The sequence below is a fragment of the Stegostoma tigrinum genome, chromosome 21 (genome assembly GCF_030684315.1).
Source record: "Stegostoma tigrinum isolate sSteTig4 chromosome 21, sSteTig4.hap1, whole genome shotgun sequence".
Classification (NCBI taxonomy): domain Eukaryota; kingdom Metazoa; phylum Chordata; class Chondrichthyes; order Orectolobiformes; family Stegostomatidae; genus Stegostoma; species Stegostoma tigrinum.
In genome coordinates this window covers 31,767,901-31,791,581 of record NC_081374.1, presented here as the reverse complement: position 1 = coordinate 31,791,581, position 23,681 = coordinate 31,767,901, and the positions used below count along the sequence as shown (strand labels likewise).

The 23,681-nt window shown below is 40.9% G+C and overlaps 1 protein-coding gene across 1 annotated transcript; it reads right to left on the bottom strand.

The window, feature by feature from the left end:
• Positions 1-4,382: 4,382 nt before the first annotated feature.
• Positions 4,383-22,404, bottom strand: LOC125462629 (uncharacterized). Its single transcript, XM_048552847.1, has 5 exons — positions 22,043-22,404; positions 19,975-20,588; positions 19,659-19,812; positions 9,649-9,769; positions 4,383-7,207 (listed from the first exon to the last, which is right to left on the bottom strand). The coding sequence occupies exons 1-5, from the start codon at positions 22,325-22,327 to the stop codon at positions 6,948-6,950; spliced, it is 1,434 nt and encodes a 477-aa protein (XP_048408804.1). The 5' UTR covers positions 22,328-22,404; the 3' UTR covers positions 4,383-6,947.
• Positions 22,405-23,681: the final 1,277 nt, after the last annotated feature.

The following is a 23,681-nucleotide window of genomic DNA, read 5'->3' as shown; positions in this document are numbered from 1 at the left end:
GTCAGGAGTTCCCTCCATAATAATGGTCAGTACTCTGTGGCCAGTTTTAATCTCACCTTCAGCAGTATATCCATTTTAAAGTGCTCTCTCTCAGTCCTACCTCCATGGCTGTGCTCACCTCAGACATTAGCCTGAAAATGAGGGATCTTCAAACGATTCTCCACTCTTTGAAGCCAGACTGCCAAATGGAACTGGTTTATGTGTGGGACATTATTTGTTAACTAAGGATTAATGGTTGAAACTCTAATCTCATTAGGCCAAGAGACCATTATTCTAGTTTACCTGAACACTTGTTAACTAAGGACTAATGGGTTGAAATTGTAATCTCATTAACCACATCTTATTTGTCCATCAACGGTATGTGCTGCTCCTGATGTGGCCTCCTCTACATCAGTGAGGCCAAGCATAGAGTCGGAGACTGTTTTTGTAGAGCATCTGTGCTCTGTACATGACAAACAGCAACACCTTCTGCTCCCCAGCCATTTCAACTTCCCCTCCCACTCCTTAGCTGGCATGTCCATTCCAGGTCTCCGCCAGTGTCACAATGGCACCACCCGCAAACTGGAAGAGCAACACCTCATATTCTGCCTCAGGAGACTACAGCCCGATGGCCTAAACAGGGAATTCACAAGTTTTAAAATCTCCTCATTCCCATGTCCAAGCCTCCCTTTCATCCCCACGTCCTTGACCTCACACAACCTGTCCATCTTCTCTCCCATCTATGTGGCCTGCCCATCCTAAGGACCAATCCCCATCACTCCCTACCTGCATTCAGCTATCACCATTCCACCCACCTTCCCCAGTCCCAATCCTCCTCTCTCTATTTATTTCTGAGCTCCCTTCCCATTTCTAAAGAGGAGTTCTGACCCAAAACGTCAGCTTTCCTGTTCCCTGATGCTGCCTGACCTGCTGTATTCCTGCAGCTCCACACTATATTGTCTCAGTTATACTGATTTTGCACCCTGTTATCTTGCTTCAAATCTGTAGTTTTCTTTAAGCTCTTGATGTTCTCTTCTGAAGTTCATTGATGTTCTGACATTTGGAGCACGTGTGAATGGATTTCGATTGAGGTTGAATGACTAGTATTTCTGTAGGCCTCATACTGTCTGTGCTGATGTCCCGAAACGTAAAAGTTGTGTTAGGCTAGATTGTGTTAGTTTTGGTTGATTATGTTTTGAGAGGGGATGTAAATTGGAATTTCATGCTGAAAAATTGTCCCAGATAGTACTCTCCATTCTACTGACTGCGTGCGCATTTGCTACCGCCCCAGTACAGCTGTAGTGCAGGGTTTTGCCCACCAGTTTAGATACTGAAAAGGTCCATGGTCTTCTCCAGTAATTTTTAGATGATGGGGATTTTTTTTGCTTAATCCTACATGCCCTCCTTTTGATTCTCTTTGCCCTAGGGTGTTCCACTGGGTGAGCAAAAATTGTCAATACTGCAAAGTCAACTCTCTAAATTACCTAATCCCCACACACATTTTTTCTCCATAACTTGAGAGACAGTGCATTGTCCCCTGAAAGGAAAACAAAAGGCAGGATTAGGGACAATCAAAACATGCTGGTACATGGTACACAGTGCACATACATGTCACTAAACTTAAATCTTAAGTACAATTCTACAGTGAGATGCAGGGTCTACACAGGGAAACAATGTGCACCCCAAAAAGTCCTCACAGAAACACAATTTCCTCCAACATTTACACTCCTGGTCCGTTGTATGCCCTGAGTCAGGACTGGCAGGCGCTTGCCTTACAACTGGCCCACAGTAAGTACACGATGATCCCAACTTGACATAAAACCAAGCCATGGGAGATCACCCGGATCTAAGTAGGAATTTCCATGTCCAACCCCTGATCCCACTATGGTTTTACTGATAGTTCTGTTACTTCTTCCTCTATTTCCTAGGTTGTCTGTTCTATTGTATAAAACAATTTCTGGGACACTTTCACTGCTTTGAGTAGAGAAGTGAGGGAGAAATGGCATCATTCCAAATTCCAACTTCTCCATCTTCCTACGCCTAATGAATTAACGTTTCCCACAGTAAAGGTGCATGGATCTGCTGTGTTTGTATGCCTGAAGATTAGCTTGTAGGACTCTTGGAACATCACCCAGAGCAAGGCCAAGTACAATCACTCTGTCTCCTGTGGGCACCACTCGGGTAAGTGGGCTTCAGTTAAGTTTAGTATAGAAATTTGTCAGTTTGGACTCCAACTAAGCCATCCCCTGGTCCCACGATGGTGGGAGGACACCTATCAATGTCAATATGTACCATTGGGTTGATAGGCAGGAATTTTCTGGGGGGTGCAGTGAGCTCAGTGGTGTTAATAGTGGTTGGGCGTCATGGGGCCACGCAGTAGTCCATCCTCTGATCCAAACTGATCCCATCCCCACTGTATTGCCCTAGAATGCAATGGACAGCCCCACCAGACGGATCCTTTCTGAGCCCCTACATATACACATACAGCCCTGTTCAGATTTCCACCATTTGTCCATGCACACTCACGCCTCTCTGTGTCCCCAACATCGTCCGGTAGGTGTTGTTGTCGTCGTCCAGATGCTCCCAGTCAGCTATCTGGTGCCTTGTGTCCTGACTCAGTTTCCTGAGCCACTACCACCTGCCCAATGGAATGCCCCCCCCCCTTACAGCTGACACATACCAGTGATGGTGTTACCTAGAATGGTGACAAAACATCTGAAAACGAACCTTCCAGCTCAGCGAGCAAACTCACATCCATATCCCTGTTTTCTCTCTCATCATCCTAACTAGGGAATTGGTGATCCTGATCCTCGTGCAAATGATGGTTGCCTCCTCGTAGGCGAATGCAGCGTGACAGGGGTATCAAGACTAGTTCGACCTCAGGTCATTGTGACAACCTCCCCTGGTGGAAGGAGACAGTTCCTTCCATGCCTGGTGGCGACAGTGGATGCTCTCTGTCCTGAGGCACCCATAGATGAGGGACTCCTCGGTGTCTTCCCTGTGACCAATACTTGGCCCTGTCAAAGCTATTAGCACCAACAGCTTTGTATCCAGCATTTCTCCTGCCCTGATCCTTATGCTACAGCCTTGTTCTGCCTCCCTTAAGTCATGACTTTCTTATCCAGTACCCAGGCCTGTCACTGAAGTTAAGTGACCAGATTGCTTTCACTATGGAGCCTTTATGCTCCCTGCTGTCAGGCCACTAAACTGCATCCTCTGCTACACGTTCAGCTCACTAGCGATCAAGGACCCTTTTCTTTGGTACGTTTACCTTTCTGAACATGTAAGAGATCTTTTCCTCCATCAGAGATTCTGCTTCTGAAACACCTTCTACCACATCATTTTCCTTCTGCCAGTATCCTGCCGTGGTCACCTTTTTGTAGGGTTCTGGTTTACAAGCAGTTATTTTCTGCTGTTTAAGTGGTTTGAATCATCCCTGGTTCTGGACCCTGGGCTTATTTAGGGAATGTGAAATGAAGAGGCAGTAGGTATGTGTTTCAGGGCAAAAAGAATCTCTTGTGTAGTTGAAATACAGAAAAGGTAATTATAGAAAGAAAAAATAGGTATTGCAATAACTCAAGGAAACTGACACAAGCTGTTATACAGGAGAACAGTAGTACTTTAAATACACAATTAACTAGATTAATACTATTAGAACACTACCCTCTAGATACACACAGAAAACAAGAATTTTTAATTTCAGACTCTAATCAAAATTCTTACCCTGGGGTCACAATGCACTGTCAGCACCTGCCTTTCTCTCTCTGCCAGTTCGGTCACAACTTTGGGATCTCATAGTTAATACTCATCACTCAGAACACGGTTTTGAAGTGCAACCGGTTGCTGAGGTTCTTGCCGTCGGTTCTCTTGATTTGGAACAGGCCTGAGTCTGGAAGCTATTGTTCAGACAGTGCTTGGTTGACCTCCCCACCCCTAGATGTCCTTTGACCTGATGATGCTCTTGGTTTGGTTTCCTGATTCAGCTTCTCTTGGGTCTTACTACCTGATGGAGGTGGAAGTTTATGGAAAAAGCCTCTTCCCCAGGTGAAAATTAGGGCTAGCAATTATATTGATTCTGCGCCCAGTTATCTCCCCTCAAATCTGTAGTTTTCTTTAAGTTCTTGATTTTCTCTTCAGAAGTTAATCAGCTTTCCGAGTGTTAGAGGATATGGGAATATATTTCAATTGATATGCAACATCCAGTATCTCTATGAATGGATTTCAATTGAAGTTGAATGTCCCGTATTTTTCGGTGATTATGGAGTTTTGCTCGATCCTACAATCTACTGGTCTGAGCTAGTTTAAATTCCTAATGTTAGATGCTAATTGGATGTTCCAATAATGTAGGCCAATTAATTATGTGCATATAGATCACAATAATTAATACATATTCCAGATGCATGTAGAAAATAATGACTGTATTGTGAAAGAAATCAAATCACACAAATAATGTATTTATACACATTAAGCATTTCAAGAACAAACAGCTGGTCACTTGGCAGTTTGAACAACAAGTATGATTCATCACTATGGTGATCATACTAGTATTTCCAATTAGATGTACTGATCACGTATATCAATGAAGTCAAAACAAAACACTGCTCACAGTTCAGTTTTTAAAAAGTGTATAAATTCAGTAAACTGTTCGTTCATGGCTGTAATAACAAACTCTCTTGTACCCAAAATTGTCAAGATTACTTCTTTTTTAAAAAGACAGTCACTTGCAGTGCTCCAATAATGTAGACTTTTAAAATAAAAAGAGTCTGCAAACATTGTACTTGGCTTTATACTGAAATTATTAAATTACTGGATCAGTTTTTGTTCTTGTGCCTGAACAATGAAACACCCCTCGGAGGAACAGTTGTGAAAACAACAGCTTCTTTTTTTAAATTAAAGCCTGTCTCAAGGTTATGGCGTAATTTGTGACATTGATATCTCCCTCAAACCACCTCCCTGATCACCAAACCTGAACTGGAATCCAGCAACAATACTAAGCCTCAGAGTGTTAGACTAGCAGCAACGACCATTCTCCCAATGGCCAGAGATAACGGGAGCTGCAGATGCCAGAGAATTGGAGATAACAAGGTGTTGAGCTGATGAAGCCTTTTTCAGATGAAGGGTCTAGGTTCGAAACGTCAGCTTTTGTGCTCCTAAGATGCTGCTTGGCCTGCTGTGTTCATCCAGCTCCACACTTTGTTATCTCGGATCCTCCCAATGGTGCTACTTTTCAACTGAGCTGCCACATTTGTCCAGTTAAGTGCCTAAGCGGTTAGTACCTACTTAATTCAGTAGGCATTTCCTTAAACAGGCTTTGCCAGCAACAGAGACTGGGCATCTCCAACAAAATACTGACCCAAGATTGCGACAGTTAGAGTTTACGTACAAGTGTGTTGAGTGATGTTTCAATGGATATATTCTGTGGCCTCAACATTTTACTGCATTTTGTATACCTTGGGTGAAGGACCGCAGTTTCAAATTTGCAGATGAGTGCCAACGAGGGGCAGTATATCGGGCCAACAGTACGAAAGGTACAAAGAAGAAAAAGGAAATTGTTGTTTTGCTGACTTAACCAAAATTGGTATGGGCGAGGGTAACGTCATTCACTCCAAAAGCAAACAAACTCAGTATTTTTTTTGAACATGGTCAGCAATTAAATTTTAGATAAGTAACAGGTATAAAAAGCAAACAAACACGCAAGGAGAGTACTGACCTTTATCTCAAGTCAGCTGGAATACAAATAAAGTAAACTAAGTTTTGTTATTGCCTTGGTCAGAGTCCATTTGGAGTGCTGCATTAATGTTGTGCACTGCACCTCAAAGGATAGTTGTTTTAATTAAACAGTTTGGACATGTTATAATCACACCTTTGGGACAAGAGAGAGTTAAACCCATACCTTCCTACCCAGGGAGGCAGACATTACCACTACACCATAAGAGCCTTCCTGACTTATATTGTCGAGCCTAAATTTGATAAGTAATCTGATTGAGGTATTTAAAGAGTTAAACAAATTCGACAGTTTCTGATTCTATGCTATTTCATTATACGATAATATTACAAAGGTCACATCTTAATTGGAAACTGGCCATTTAGGAGCAAAGTTAGGAAGGACTTTCTTTCCACAAACGCAAGTGATAGTAAAAATTTGAATGTTTACTTAAAATAAACAAAAGTAAAAAGCTGCAGCTGCTGAAACAATTAAGTCTTTCAAGACAGATGTACTATCAAGTCTTGTTCAACAAAGGAATCAAGGTATATGGGGTAGAGACAGTTTACTTATATCTAAACCACGATCTAATGGGATGGCTTGAGGGGTTAGTACTGTATCCTAACATTCTTATATTCATTCTGAAGTTGCAACCCTTATATAGTTTCACTCATTTGTATGACCCCCATGCTTGCAACCTGAAATTTCAGCATTAAATTAAAAATCTTTGGTTACGTTTTTCTTTCTGTGTCAGCATTTGAACAAACTTCAGTTCCGAAATAAATAAATAAACAGCGGAATAACAATATACATTTGAGATTACTCAGAACAGCTCCTTAGTTATTTTCTGTGGCCTTAGCATTCAACTATGGAGCAATTTGTTGGATTGTTCTACCAAACCTGAATCCCTTAAGTAACCCAAGTATGGTGTTGTGATTCTAATATCCCTACACTACATAGCTGTGTATTCTTACTTTAAAATTGTCATTTTGTGAAGTGAAGATTTGTTCCTCGAATGTAGCACTTACCAATATCCTGATGGAAATTATATTTACATTCAATCCATTTGCAGTGGTAGAATGTCAGTTACGGTAATAATTAATTTTAAACTTGTTCATTGAATTAATTCAATAAGCTTTGAAAAGCAGTCTTCCTATTGATTATTAGTCTCCAAAAGATCTTCCTTTCCATGTACTCTTTGAGCAGTTGGTGAGTCAACTGGATTCAATTCTCATGGCAGTTTGCAGATTTTGAGCAACTTTTGTTATGCACATGCCATCCAGTTTACTCTCACAGTTGACAGTTTATAATTACCAACATTATTAACTTGGATCTTAAAGCCAGAGTCTGTAATATCAACAGCTTTTACTGTTACTCCAATTGAATCAACTGAGCTGATTTCAGCCAAGCTCAGCATAACCACAGGATCCTTCAATATGCGATGAGGGAAGTTAACTTCGCGAATGTGTGGCCAAGCACAGTTGTCTGCAGTTTCACAATAAGTTCTTACTTCACCTGAAAGACCTGTTTAAAACAAAGATAAAGTATCATTGTCATGAAAAAGTTTTAGCCAAAGTACCAACAGCTCTTCATTTTAAATTGTTACTTAAATTTGTGACATGAATTACAAACTTAAATTGCAGTTAAAGTAAAAAAAAATTTTATATTAGTAGTATGAATGCAAATGTAAGCATTGATTGATTTTTTTTTCCAGAAAAGTGATCCACTCTCCCTCAGTAACTAAGACATGTGCAATAACTGTCTGAGGCCTAAATAAAGGATTGCAGGCAGCATGGGTAGCTACATCAGAACACGGATTTCAAAAGTAAAACTGCTGGATTTGATGCCATCCAGCAGCATGTCACAAAACGCAATACGTGGTCCACGCATCCCTGACCTGTCTGCCATTTTATGAAGATGGTGGAGTTGTTGGGTCATCCTCTCATTCTTGGATGATTAAGGCTGTTGAGTGGGCATTAATTGGCTATACATGTGCCTTATCCCACCTTCTGCCATTATTTTACTCGTGGTAGGGGGAGACCCATGATTAGTGGGTCCCCCAGCAGCTTTTGTGTGGGTTGCAGTTGGACAAGTGTTTGGGTTTTTGGGAAACTCCTTTGGGAATCCCATGCGCCCAGAGATACCCATCTCTGAAGAACATGTCCCTTTAACACTGTACCCCCCCTGCTCCAGGTGCCCCCACCACACATGCTGCCAACCTAACATCAGGTTTCCTATATTCTTGGCATGCATCAATCTGGCCTCGATAACCACTTCTTCAAATTGGATGTAATTCTATCACTGGTTGATCCTTGCACTACAGACTACAAACTACTGTACAACTGCATTAGCTAGCAAACATCTGAGCTGGGACTTGTTCTCCAAATGGAAGTGGAAGTCTCAAGTCTGAGCCAATTAGCATCAATTTATGGGTTGGTGCCCAGACATTTCAGTCAGGTATGGTGGGGAAGAGGTAGTAAGTGAGGGTCAGAGCATCCTGTAAAATCCAGCGCCAAGAGCAGAAGAAGAAGAAGATGGAGTTCAACCTGGATAAATGCAAAGTGACACATTTTGGAAGGTCCAACTTAAATGCTGAATATAGGATTAAAGGCAGGATTCTCAGCAGTGTGGAGGAACAGCGGGATCTTGGTGTTCAAGTGCATAGCTCTCTCAAAAAGTTGCCACCCAGGTGGATAAGGTTGTTAAGAAAGCACATGGTGTTATGGCTTTCGTTAACAGGGGGATCAAGTTTAAGAGCCGCGAGATTACGCTGCAGCTCTACAAAACCCTGGTGAGACCACACTTGGAATATTGTGTCCAGTTCTGGTCACCCTATTATAGGAAAGATGTGGAGGCTTTGGAGAGGGTGCAAAGGAGGTTTACCAGGATGCTGCCTGGACTGGAGGGCTTGTCTTACGAGGAGAGGTTGACTGAGCTCGGACGTTTCTCTCTGGAGAGAGGGATGAAGAGAGGTGACCTGATTGAGGTGTACAAGGTAATGAGAGGCATGGATAGAGTTGATGGCCAGAGATTTTTCCCCAGGGCAGGATTGACTGCCATGAGGGGTCATAGTTTTAAAGTGTTAGGAGAAAGGTATAGAGGAGACGTCAGAGGGAGGTTCTTCACCCAGAGAGTTGAGAGCGCATGGAATAGTTTACCAATGGTAGTTGTGGAAGTGGAGTCATTAGTGACATTTAAGCGACTGCTGGACATGCATATCGACAGCAGTGAATTGAGGGGCGTGTAGGTTAGGTTATTTTACTTTTAGATTAGGATTAGTCCACGGCATAACATCATGGTCCGATTTGCCTGTACTGTGCTGCACTTTTCTATGTTCTATGTAAGAATCAGAAACACAGAATTTCCACTTTGGCTCACTAATCAAGCAATGTCTATCCCCTCTGGGTGATTGTAGATAGAATGAGAACAAAAACTGCTGGAAATCACAGCTGGTCAGGCAGCGTCCATGGAGAGACAGGAAACTATCATTTTGAATCTGGATGACTTTTCTTCAGAGCTGACATGAATTGTGAAGGGGACAGGATTTTTGCAATCATGGGGTGGGGCAGGGCAGGGCAGGGGAATGGAGGTAGTGCTGTGGGACAAAGGCTGCTGGTAGTGAAGATTAAGTAATCAGAACCTTGTATTCTCTCTCACCACGTCCTCTCTCCCCACTACCATTCCAGTGGGGCTACCTGTTCTTTCCAGTTTGGCGGTTTGACATTCCATTGTTTTTGCCTCTTACACTGTAGATAGGATAGAGTTTGTATCAAGGTTATGATGCTGTATAGCTAATCAATATTCAGATCAAGTCCCATGCCTTAAGCGTTTTAAGGAGAATGGGCCTATTCAACCAAGCCTGAGGGAGATTAGCAAGTTCATTTCCAAAAACCCAAAAAACCTTGATACAAGCATTGCTGAACTTTTATGGCAATGAAGATTTTTAATTCTGTGACCATACTTACAGTGCTCAACAGTGCTCTTAAGAGCTGTTTCAATTTTCTCCAAGTTCTTTTGCACGGAATGAACTCTTTCATCCAAGGCATCTGCTAGCTGTTTACTTTGATTTATCCCATTACTTGCAACCTGAATTTCATTAAAAGAATTGTCAATAGTGAAATTTATCTTATTTATATGGAGCCCATAAGTTATTATAAGTATGTACACCTTGTAGCATTTTACTAAACTAACACCCAGTTCCCCAGTCATTTTGAGTAGGTCTGCTACTCCAGAATTACATGGGCCATGATGCTATGTACGTGGATCTGTATAATTTAACAGTGTGCATATGGTAGTTAGGACAAAAACTAAGATTACTATCCCACCTGAATTACAAATATTCAGATGGTTATACCAACCTATTTGCACTTGGTCAAGTATTAAAGTAACAGCAAAAGTTGGTTCACAATGGAAATCCAAATGAAAGCTTGTCCATTTATACCACGGCTTTAATATTGTCAAAGGAGTTGACTACATGCAGATCTTGGGGTTACCTTGAGATTATTACACAATGGTTTTTTTACTTGATAATTATCAGTAACATCTGAGGGTAACAGTCTTGTACTACATTCAATTTTGTTATGAAATGTGTAAAGTTTCGCTACTGAGCCCCAAATATTTGACCACTTTTTGCCAGTATAGTTTAGTTTAGGAGGACGTGATTTTTAAATATTCTGCCGCTATTGTTGAAATGTCTTCCATTTTTATTTTTATTTGTAATTACACCCAATGAGGATGACACCAGTGCAGAAAGTGTTATAGAAGATGAAACTAAATTATTCAAAACATTTACACAGAGAGTTGAGAGAGCATGGAATGCGTTGCCAGCAGCAGTTGTGGAAGCAAGGTCATTGGGGTCATTTAAGAGACTGCTGGACATGCATATGGTCACAGAAATCTGAGGGTGCGTACATGAGGATCAATGGTCGGCACAACATTGTGGGCTGAAGGGCCTGTTCTGTGCTGTACTGTTCTATGTTCTATGTTCTATTTACTTTTAGAGTCATAGCGCTGTACAGCACAGAGACAGACACTTCAGTCCGACTCATACATGCCGACCAGATATCATATGTAAATCTAGTCCCATTCGCCAACCTTTGGCCCATATCCATCTAAACCCGACCTATTCATATTCCCATCCAGATGCCTTTTAAATGTTGTAGTTTGTACCCGCCTCAAACACTACAACTGGCAGCTCATTTCATACATGCAACACCTTCTGCATGGTAAAAGTTGCAGAGGGTGAAATCATAGCCCCTTAGGTCCCATAAAAATTTCCCCTCTCACCATAAAGCTATGCCCTCTAGTTGTGGACTCTACCACCCTGGGGGGAAAACCTTGCCTATCCACCCTATCCATGCTTCCCATGATTTTATAAACTTCTATAAAAGGTCACCCTTCAGCTTCCAATACTCAGGAGAAAATAGCCTCAGCCCATTCAGTCTCTCCCTATAGCTCAAACCCTTCAACCCTGGCAACATCCTTTTATATCTATTCTGAACTCAAGTTTCACAACATCCGTCCTATAGAAGGGAGATCAGAACTGCACACAGCATGCCATTCCATTTTTAAAGGTACTATGACCTACACTCAGAACACAGGACAGTAATAGCCCTTTGGCCCACGATATTGTGCCAAATTTTTACCCTAATCCTAAGGTCTATCTAACCTCCACCCTTACCTAATACTATCATCCATATGCCTATCTAATAGCCACTTAAACACCCCTAATGAAGCAGACTCCACTATCTTCTCTGGCAATGCATTCCACGCCCTGATCACTGAGTCAAGAACCTACCTTCACTCACTTTAAAACTATGGCCCCTCCTAACAGCTACCTCCACCAGACGAAAACGTCTCTGGCTATCCACTATCTAGCCTTCTGATCATTTTGTACACCGCTATCAAGTCACCTCTCATCCTTCAACGTTCTAAAAGAGAAAAGCCCTAACTCTCTCAACTTTTTCCTCATAAGGCCTTCCCTCCATTCTAGGAAACATCCTGGTAAATCTCCTCTGCACCTTTTCCAACACTTCCACATCTTTCCTGTAATGAGCAAGCAGAACTGGACACAATACTCCAGATGTGGCCAAACCAGGCTTTTGTACAGCTGGAGCATAACTTCATGGCTTTTGAACTCAATCCCTCTATTAATGAAAGCTAACTATATGCCTTCTTAATAACTATCCACCTGGGTGGCAGCTTTCAGGGAAGTGTGAACATGAACTCCAAAATGCTCTGCTCCTCCACAGTTTCAAGAATCTTGCTGTCAACCCTGTATTCTGCTTTCAAGTTTGTCCTTCCAAAATGAATCAACTCACAATTTTCAGGGTTAAACTCCACCTGCTACTTCTCAGCCCAGCTCTGCATTCTATCAATGTCCCTTTGAAATCTAGAACAGCCCTCCGGACTGTCCACAATGCAACCCACCTTTGTATTGTCTGCGAACTTAATAATCTACACTTCCACTCCTTCATCCAAATCATTTACAAAAATCATAAATAGAAGAGGACCAAGAACAGATGCTTGTGGTACTCCACTCGTAACTGAGCACCATGTTAAATATTTTCCATCCACTACCACCCTTTGACTTGTAAGAGTCAGCCAATTCTGAATCCAATCTGCCACATTTCCCTCTATCCCAAGACTCCTTAGCTTCTGCATGAGCCTTACCATGGGAATCTTATCAAACACCTTACTTAAATCAGTGTATACCACATCCACTGTTCTACCTTCATCCACCTGTTTGGTCACTTCTTCAAAAGAATTCAGTAAGGTTTGTGAGGCATGATCTACCCCTCACAAACCCATGCTGACTATCACAAATCAAACTGTGCCTTTCCAAGTGATCATAAATCCTATCTCTCAGAGCCCTTTCCAATAATTTGCCCACAAGACTAACTGGCCTGTAATTTCCAGGGTTATCCCTACTCACTTTTTTGAACAAGGGAATGACGTTTGCCTCTTTCCAATCTTCCAGCACTATACCCATGGACACGAGGATGAAAAGATCACCACCAAAGGGCCTGTGATCTCTTCCCTCGCTTCCCATAGAATCTTTGGATAAATATCATCAGGCCCGGGGGAACTTACCTATCTTCAACTTCATCAAATATCCTAGCAAATCTTCCTTACTAACATCAACCTCTTTTAGCCTACCGGCCTGTTTTATACTGTCCTCCTCTACAACTAGGTCCCTCTCACTTCTGAATACTGAAGAAAAGTATTAATTAAGGACCTCTCCTATGTCTTTAGGCTCCGTGCACAAATTCCCTTTACAATCCTTGATCAGCCCTACCCTTTCTCTGGTCATTCTCTTATTCCTCATGTACGTGTAAAAAAAAGCCTTAGAGTTTTCCTTGATCTTATCTGCTAAGGTTTTCTCATGCCCCCTTATAGTTCTCCTAAGCCCTTTCTTCAGCTCCTTCCTGGCTAAATTGTAACCCTCTAGAGCCTTTTCTGTTCCTGGTTTCCTAAACCTTACAGAAGCATCCTTCTTCCTCTTATCTAGTCATTTGACCTCTCTTGAGAACCAAGGCTCCCTCACTCGACCGCATCTTCCCTGTCTGCTAGGGACAAACATATTGAGCACACGCAGTATGCATTCCTCAAGACACAATCTCCACATTTGAATAGTGCTCTTCCCTGACAGCATTTGTTCCCATTTTATGTTACACAGTTCTTGCCTTAACAGAATTGTAATTACTGTATGTATTTACCTATCCTGTTCCGTGACTACTGTAAAAGCAGAGTTAATGATGGCTACCGCCAAAATGCGCTCCTACCACCCGGTCCAACACTTGGCCCAGTTCATTGCCAAGCACCAAATCCAAAGTAACTTCTCGTAGTGTTGGTCTATCTACATACTGTGTCAGGAATCCTTCCTGAACGCACTGGACAAAAATTAGCTCCATCTAAACCATTACAACTAAAATGTTTCCAATCAATATTTGGAAAGTTGAAGTCACCCATGACTACAACCCTGTGACTTCAGCACCTTTCCAGTATTGCCTCCCAATCCACTCTTCCGCAACTATTAGCAGGTCTCTTTAAAAAAAACCCAATGTGATTGCTTCTTTCTTGTTCCAGACCACAATCCAAACTGACTCTGTAGACATATCATTCTCAAACTGCCTTTTGGTAGCTGCTATACTAGCCCTGACTAGCAATGCCACTCCCCCACCTCTTCTTCCAAAGCATCTAAATCCTGAAACTTTCAACCACCATTCAAAAGGTCTCTTTCAGCAACATGTCCCAGGACTTTTTCCTAAACATCACCTTGAGGGCATCTGAAAACATGTGTACAACCAGGAAATATTTCAAGTATTCAACCATCGACCGTGACCTTGTATTCCAGGCTCATCTAATTTTGATGTCAAGTGAAGCCAGCCACAGTATAACTTGCATAATTTTTGTAAAAGCTGAAGAAAACTGGTAGCCCAAATTGTGGTTGGTTTGGATGTGGATGGGAATGTCTGCACATGCCTGCACAGACATATTTAGATAGTCATTTGTATGGTCAGTGGGAGGAGCATTAATCCTGGCAGGGAAAGAGCTGAAATGTGGGCACAAAAACAGATGTCTTTAGCATGACTATTACAATCGGTAGAAGACTACAAAAATCCATAAAAAGGAGTTTCAGTGAATGCAAGCAGACAGTTTGAGAACAAGTTAGTTAATGTGATGTTCATGATACTTTAAATCAGAAGAACACAAAGTTAACATCAGTTATGCCCTTACACTGCACAATGTGCACTGCAGTCAATCAAATTATCCCAACAAATACCAAACCTACATAAATGTCAGGTTATATAAACCAATTGATTTCATTCACAGCACAGTGCCAGATTTTACTAAATAACAGATGTTCTTTGTTCTTACTCAAACGTACGACATATGATAGTGTTATGTGAGAGTAAATAAACCTGTTTGTAGTTCCTGGTCTCATTTTAGTATTTACACAATTATAATATCAAGAAATTTTAAACATGTTAAATTTTTACATGTCAAAAATAAAACCCTACATGAATCTTTACATCAAGGACATTCCACACACTTAAAGCTCAACTCTATCCATTCCTCATTTTGTTGTGGGTTTGATATAAGGTGTGCTTTTTACAATTTTTTAAAATCAATTATTTTAGAGTTTGGATTTTGAACTAGTGTCACATTGATTTGATTTGGCTACATGAGGGAGGTTGATGATTAACTTGTCAGTATTTCTGGAGCAATATTAATGCAGTATAAGAGAAGGAGACCCCCAGCTGAAATGGGGTTTGCTTACATTGATAGAGTTTTATGTCCAGCCAGAGTAAACATTGAGGAACCTTTTGTTTAAAAAGGATCATTTTTTCTTCTGCTTACCCGCACCCGAGTGTCTGTCAGTTTGCTGAACTGCTTGCTAAAGTGAGATGTGTGAAATGTTTTTTCCTCAAGAAAGGAGTTTGTTTAGAATTGTTAAGAAATAGGTTACCCCAATGTTAAGCTTTTGATTTGGAGGTTCTATTCCAAAAATGTTTGGTTAGAATGCTAAAGGGGTTATTTTAAGTTGACAAAGTCCAAGCTCAACTGTGTCATTATTCAAGGAAAAGCTACCAAACTCTCAATACCATAGAATCAACAGAATTAGTTTAAGTTAAACCTGTAGATGTGATAGGGAAACAAAATCTCTCATGTTTATGTACTGTAAAATGATGAACTTCAGATAGATGGAATTCTATGTTTGCTGTGCTATAAAACCTAAGTAAATAGCTGAATTTATTCTATTTTATCTTCTTTAAGAAACATTTTTAATGGTAAAACCAAATCTACAAAATTTCCTGGTGTTTCAGTGAAAGACCAGTTTAGTAAACTCAAAATAAGATTTATTAAATTAAATTTCAGACTGAATCTAACTTCTGCAGTAATAACATCAGTTGGAATGGTAATGAGTAAACATGTATTAATTCTACAATATTTTGAATTAACCAGGATTTTTTTGTGGTGCCAGCTTTCTTGTAATTTGGTACTTCAGGAAAATAGCAAAAAGAAATCCAATACATGAATGTGCTTCAACAATCACCCACACCCCACACACTACATGTACCTGTTTGAATCTGAATATTGGGGCAGAAATCTATGTACTTTTCTTCTACTTTTACTGCCCATTAGACTTCTATTTGGGTGGAGATGTACTCCAATCTTGGTGGAAAGTAATCTGCACAGCCATGTTAAAAAATCTCATGTTAAAACTTCAGCAAATCATTTATGTAGCAGCTTGTCCATTAACAAAGTTCTGAAATACTTTTACTTCAATATTTCTTATCTTGAGTTGGCTAAAACTCAAATTACATTTCCTAGTATGCTCAAATAATAGTTGATTTTACCTATAAATTTACACCTATCTTATGTCAAACAATTTGTTCTTACATCATGTGCTACATATTCTCTGAAAATAAAACCTGCCATTCTTAAAAGGGAGTGACTTCCTCAGAAGCAAAATTTGTCTATACCACTGAAACATTGCAAAGCAAAACAGTTATGTTTTGAACCAGATTTGCTCACTGCTTTCTTTAGAACATGAAATTTAGCCAAACAGAAGTAAAGTGGATTGTAGCTATCAAAGATCATTGAAAAACAGCTTTTTAAGCTGAGGAAGTTGTACCATAGAATTCTATCAATAATAAACTTTTAATGAAAGTTAAATAAAATTTAAATATTTAATACAAACCTTCAGGCACATCAACAGAATTACTTTTGTATGTTAATGACTAAATAATTTCGAAGGAGATTTAAGAAAATGTCCTCATTGAAGGCATAAAAGACCTTTGAAAATCACGGAAAAGCTGTCAGCAACCCAACTTCCACACTATGTAGAAAATTGTTTAGTTTTATTCAATATTTCTCTTAAGTGCTTGATTGACATTTCAACTGAATTGTACAGAGACAAAGCTTTGACCACAAGTAGAAACAGTTGATCACATTTTCCTTAATGCCTTTCTACAGCTATTGCATTAGCAATCTGCACACCTTACATTCAAAAGAAAGGGCTGAATTAATTGGAACAAAGGATTAATAGTATCAGCAAATTTATAGCACAGACTACCCTTGAGACGCATTAGCTACAAGCTTATAAAAGAACTCAGGCAGCACATTTCCACTCCTGTGAGCTTCAAAACAGAAGAATGACTTATTTAATCACATTTGATTAATCAAATCTCCAATTCCTTACACTCCTTTTTTTTGGTAGGCCTCAACACAAGAACTTTCAACTTTGGATTTCTCTATGATTTATTTAACAATTAAAAATTAACTATTAATTTTGCATATCCGGTTTCTATAAATTGAGTATATACCAGACTGACGAAATCAGATTCTAAACAATTCCCAAATGTGATTTACAAAAGAGTTTTAATAGAACTTGCAAAAAGGTGACTTTTCCATCATAACATGAATTGGAGGGTTGGAAATTATACAGTGTCTAAGATATGTTCTTGACTACTCAAGCATAAAACAAAGCTTTACCTAGTTTACCTAACATCATCTTCCGATTTTGTCAACTCACATGAACTCAGATAAAAGACATGGGCAGTGTTTAGTACATACTCAATATTCATTTTTTTTTAAAAAAAATCAACCTGCTCAGGTGTATTATGATGATACAGCTCTGGAGCAGATGGGTCATGAAACCAGCCTTCTAGCTCAGAGTCAGGAACGCTACCACTGCACCACAACAGCCCATTCTCTATACTTATGACAAGTTAATCGATTGGGATAATTTGCAGAGTTAACATAAATAGGATTCAAAATCCATCTTGAGCGCAAACCATTGATAACGGGAACTGCAGATGCTGGAGAATCCAAGATAATAAAGTGTGAAGCTGGATGAACACAGCAGGCCAAGCAGCATCTCAGGAGCATAAAAGCTGATGTTTTGGGCCTAGACCCTTCATCAGAGAGGGGGATGGGGTGAGGGTTCTGGAATAAATTAGGGAGAGAGGCGGGAGGCGGACCGAAGATGGAGAGAAAAGAAGATAGGTGGAGAGGAGAGTATAGGTGGGGAGGTAGGGAGGGGATAGGTCAGTCCAGGGAAGACGGACAGGTCAAGGAGGTGGGATGAGGTTAGTAGGTAGGAAATGGAGGTGCGGCTTGGGGTGGGAGGAAGGGAGGGGTGAGAGGAAGAACAGGTTAGGGAGGCAGAGACAGGCTGGGCTGGTTTTGGGATGCAGTGGGGGGAGCCAGAACCCTCACCCCATCCCCCTCTCTGATGAAGGGTCTAGGCCCGAAACGTCAGCTTTTGTGCTCCTGAGATGCTGCTTGGCCAGCTGTGTTCATCCAGCTTCACACTTTATTATCTTGAACGCAAACCATAGTTGATTGTGTTTTCCAACTGGGATCTAATGCCAGGCTCATATGGGGGGGGGGGGGGGGGGGTCGAGACCATCTATGTTGTCAGCATACTGTCTAAGGCAATCCTCTGGGTTCTAAATTGTCTCTGCTCACTACAAGTTCCCAACTGCAGATCTGATTGGAGTGCTGACAGTACTATCAGCCTGGCGGCCTCAGGAGAGAAGTGGTGCTAAAGCAAGCAGATGAATTCAAGGGCACCTCAACACGGGACGCAGCCTCAACTGCATACACAGTACTTTTCTGTTCAAGAGCCAGGAACTGTTACAGCCATCATGTTCAAGGGGAAACCCTTTGCAGGTCTATTTATAGTCAAGGCTTCAGCCATTTATGTCTGCATCTCAACTTTGGTGCTTGGAACCCTTTCTACTTTGCTCCTTCCTCTGGTCTCCCACCAGGTGCCCACAATAATGCTAGTAAAATACCAATGGTGCCATAAATTGGTCCCAGTGGGCTTTAATTGGACTAAGTCGTCACCCGCCTCCATGAAACAGGCAGCCTTCCAAATCCCTGGGCCCATAGTTTGTGAAGCTTCTGAAGCAGAATGGTAACTACGAGTTATCCTGACATGATTTGTCCTGTTTTCTTGAGGAAATATCATCTAGCATTTTGTCAGATCTGCAGTTCGAAAGAGTATTCTTCCTCTGTAATGTCTTGTCATTGTAAACTAGATATCAGTTAGAGCTTTCATTTGCTCTGGCAGTATACTTCCTTTTGTAATTTAACATTTCAATAACTGTACCGACCTGTTTCTCTAGCTTCTGTTCTGATAGTATGCAAATAGAAAAGCTTGAAAACAAAAATCAGATCAATTAAAAAGTCCAGAATGGCCCCTTTTCAGTGATGCCATTTCATTTTCACACTATACAAAAAAAAACCAGTGTGGTTTGGATTGCACACCTTTTAAAATGAAGGTCCAGGATCCAAGGACTGTGCTCAATAAAGCACGCTGATCAACTTTTTATTAAATACAAGTGGCTTCACAACAATTTTTATTGCAGTTCAAACATATAGCTATGAGCAGGATTTAGTTATTCAGCCCTTCAGTCCTGCTCCACATTCCAAATGATCATGGTTAACTGCCCAACTCAGTACCCTGTTGCTGCATTCACTCCGCATCCTCTGATTCACTTACTCCTTAGAACTGCATTTAACCCCTTCCTGAAAACATTCAATGTTTTGGCCTCAACTGTTTTCTGTGACAGTGCCAACTCACCATGCTGTGTGTGAAGAAACTTCTTGTCTAAGTCCTAAATAATCTGTCCTATATCCTGTAAACCCCTGGTTCTGGACTCCCTGGTCATCAAGAGTACCCTTCCTGAATTTTCCCTGTCTGGTCCTGGTAGAATTTTACAGGTTCTAGGAAATCCCCCTTCATTCTCCTAAACTTGAGTTAATATAGCCCTAACGGATCCAGTATCTCTTCAAACATCTGTACTGGCATCCCAGCAATTAGTCCAGTAATTCATTGTTGCAATCCCTCCACAGCCTGAACATCCTTCCACTGATAAGCCCAAAACCGTCCCATACAAGCCCAACAATAAAAATGAGATTTTTGGAACTAAATGACCTTGATGATTTAATACTTTACCTCTATGATGTGATTTTGTAGGTTGGCTATCATTTCGTCCATTTTATCATTTCTGTTTATTAGCTGGCTAAGACTGTCAGCTACAGTACTTTGTACTGCCTTTCTGAGTTCTTCCACAGAAATCTTTTCCTTTTGTAACTGATAGGTCAGTTCCCTGCAATAATACAATAGGGAAAATGGTATTATTCAGGCGAGACTCATCCAACGGGATAAATCAGTAGGAATTTAATGGTTGCAGCATGCCTTTTTAATATGTTGTTTTTGTTTGTGTTTCCAAACAAAGTTTCCCACCCCAATTACATAAATGTGGTTAAACCTGATATTTTGCAGGTCTTCTTTATTGGAGAGGTATTCTGCTTGTTGGGCTGAAGCAGTCTCTTTAAGTCCCAGTAGCTCATTGCTATGTTGTGCTACCTGTGACTGAATAGCATCAGTCAGCAGAGTTGTCTGATTTAACTGTTTTGTTAATGCAGTTACACCATTGGAGAGGGAAGGAAGATTATGGTCCACAAAGTCTTTGACTGCATTCATCTCCTCAGCACTTTGCTGAAAAGCTTGAAGGTCCTGACTCTCAAGTTCTAGGCTTGTAATTCGATCCATTAAACTTGACAATGACGCAGAGAGTGAGCTTACACTTTCTTCCAATTTTGAACTTGTAGACTTCACACTTGCAATTTGCTGCTCAGTCCTTGGAAATTCAGTTTCTCTGAGAATTTCAATTGTATCCTCCACGTGCTTCAACTCTGTTTTTGTTAGCAAATTCTTCCTGAGCTCACTCACTTCTGTTTGAAGAAAAGCCAACTTACTTTCCAGATCAGAGGCTTGAATCTGTGCCACAGCTACTACTGTCTTATCCACTTTACGTTCCGAATCAGACTGAGCAACTTCAAGATTCAACAGCCTTTGTTCATATTCTTCTGTGGTCAACAACTAAAATAAAAACATATTAAAAATCTTAATCAGAAGAGGTTATATTAACATGCATTTTTTTTGTACTAACCATTTTTACTTTTCACCTATCTGCATTTCTACTTCAGATCAACTAAACATTGGATACTTCAAGGTTTTCCACATATTTCTGGAAAAGAAAAAGCCCAGTTGACCATCCTGGTTTTCAATCTCTCTATGGCCCAATTCCCCATCTCTCTTTCCTTCAGCATATTCTCAATTTTAAAATCACTCTACCATTGGAGGGTATGCCTTCAATTATCTAAGCCCCAAGTTTTAGTATACCCTCTCTATATCTATGCTCCAATATTTTTTTTTAAACAATTCTTTAAACAAATTTTGACCTTATATCTCCTCAAGTGGTTTGGTGTCCAATTTGTTTTATAATGTTCCTGCGAAGTGCCTTGTTAGACATTAATGCCTTAAATATACAACGTAACTAAAATTCAGGAGGGGCTCTTGTTGTGAAGTGGCAGCATCTCAGATGACCATGTTGAAGACCCACCAGCTCCAGTGGTGCATCATGACATCTCTGAACATACTAATTATAAAATATCTATAAATAAAATGCATCCATAAACAAGGCAGCTAAGCACGTGTCGCCAGTGTTTCTTGTTTTTTCTTTCTGCTCTTTAATCTCATCTTCAGCAATAACAAACTCATCTTCAGGAATACGCACAAGTTTAATTCTGATTTATCATAATGCTTGACTAGAAAAACAAACTTTAGTGGTTTTCAATTGATGATATTTGGGGTGCAGGGCTGGGAGAACAAAGCTTATTTTTAAAAGAATATGCTGACTTGAATCCAACAGATTGTTTCAGATTATGATACTGAATTTTACTGTGGCTAGTTTTACACAGATGATATTTCTGAGCCTTAATCTGGAAAACAATGAATTGAAACTTACACCAACTCTATGGCACCAATGAAATACCACATATTGGGCAGTTCCATAAAAAGTGATTATAGGAATCAGATAAATCCAACATCAATTGGAAGTTTAAAAAAAAAACTGCAGAAGCTGGAAATCAGAAGCAAACACAAATTGCTGGAGAAATTCACCAGGGTTGACAGCAGGGAGAGAAAGCAGAGTTAACATTCCGGATCCAATGACCCCCCTCAGGACTGGCAGAAAAAGGACGGAGTGGTATATGCTAACAAGGGCGACGGAGGAGGATTGAGAGTAAATGATCGGTGGAAATGGAAACCAGTTGGAAGTAGTTATTCAACATCGAGAGTTGAGTTAGAGGTTTGAAAATTTGCACTATGTCCTGGAAATATAAATAAAAATTAAAATTAAAAAGTTATGATGAACACAATGGTTTCCATTAACCCTTTCCTCCCCATACTCCATTCGCCAGGGATAACTGAACAGCCCCAAATTAACAATTCACTGTGAAAGACGGGGGAAGCCTACCAGGATAAATACACACCTTCTGGCTCAACTCATTCACTTGAACCTGGATCGTATCGAACTGAGACAGCTTCTTTTGCAGAGTTTGGATGGTCTGATCGAGGCTGGCGATTGTGTGGAGCTGTTGCTGGATATACCAGCAGCCAAAACCGCCGCCTCCGCAAGCTATCAGCAGCAAAAGGAAGATCCACAGCAAGGAGACGCCGGCTGGAGCCGAGGGAAATTCCGCCACATTCCTACTCTCAGACCGGCTGGAGTTTTCATCCCCGCGATGTCCACCTTTCCCCTTCCGACTTCTCATCATTCCCAAAGTTTCTGCCAAAACTTTTTTTTCCCCCCTTGTCTCTCTCCCTCGGCAACTTTTCCACCCTGACTCTGAAACTGACGTGAAACACGGGGCGTGTCCATGTCAGCGATAGGCTGATCTGGTCCAATCAGAGGTCAGTTTCCCCTAGCCGTTTGTCGGAATCAGCCATAACACGAGGACACCGAAGTTTGGAGGCAATGATCCGCTCAACGTGGAAGAAATCAGTGGGTTCTAGCGATATGTTAATTATTGTGAAATTTGTGGATGCTCTTAATCAGAAACAAAAACAGAAATTGCTGGAACAACTCCGCAGGTCCAGCCGGGGAGAAAGGAGAGTAAAAGTCTCCAGTCCAGTCACTCTAATTCAGAACTGAAGCAGTAATTTTTTCAGATATCAAGTTGTAGAGCTGGATGAACACAGCAGGCCAAGCTGCATCAGAGGAGCAGGAAAGCTGACGTTTCGGGCCTAGACCCTTTTGTTTGTTGCACACACATTGGCCTGCCAAAACAGAATCTGAAATAGTTTTGGATGCCCAAAGGACTTAGCAGGCAGTGTAAAAATGCACCCTCTTGGTTTTAATTTGTTGCTTGCTTAACTTTACTCTTTGTATAACTCCTCAGTATGTAAAGGGAGTTTGCAAACAGGGGTTCCCCAATGTCACAATGAACGGATCTAACCTACTGTTCTATGTTCTAAATGCTGCAGAACATTCTAAGTAGTTGGGCTATGCCATACCATCTGACCCTCATGAAGATGCTTAGGTAGAAAAAGCATCTTTGACTGCAAATACATATAATGCCCTTGAGGCCCTGGGGCAAAAAAAACAATGGTGGATCTCCCAGAGGAAAAGAAAAATTAAAAAAGTAGTGAATCATGGCAATGAACAACTGATCATACGAGAGAACTGGTCTCAACTCCTCCACATGCTGCTGTCAAAATCACTCTGGTGGGGAAGAGATTGTTTACCATCTCCTTTTCAAATGCGCCTTTGCGTGGAAGTTCTGGAGAGACATGCAGTGGAATTTGTTGAGCTTCAAACTGATGAGCTGTGTGACACAGGATTCTGTGCTCTGTGTTCCGGGGATTCACATCAAGACAAACAACAACTGCCCCTGGGAATCCATCAGTGAAATCTACTGGCTTTCAAGTGCAAGGGATTGTCCTCAACTGAGTATTGTGAACTGGCACATTCCAAGTTCCAGGACTACATACTGAGGGATGAATTTGGGGCAGCTGTTGCAGGGGCACAATGGGGAAGGGTCACTGTCTAAGACCATGTTATAGTGTAAGCTTGGAAACTGCCACCTACGTTCGGCTGTGCATTTCCAACAATGTATGTCATCAATCAAG

Bases quoted from the DNA above. Each gene is read 5' to 3' on its own strand.
- LOC125462629 (XM_048552847.1), bottom strand. From the start codon at position 22,327: ATGATGAGAAGTCGGAAGGGGAAAGGTGGACATCGCGGGGATGAAAAC. The intron at 19,813-19,974 runs GTTTAACCACAT...GTATTATTGCAG, and splicing joins GAAGACCTGCAAAATATCAG to GGAACTGACCTATCAGTTAC. The intron at 7,208-9,648 runs GTAAGTATGGTC...TGTTTTAAACAG, and splicing joins TAAGAGCACTGTTGAGCACT to GTCTTTCAGGTGAAGTAAGA.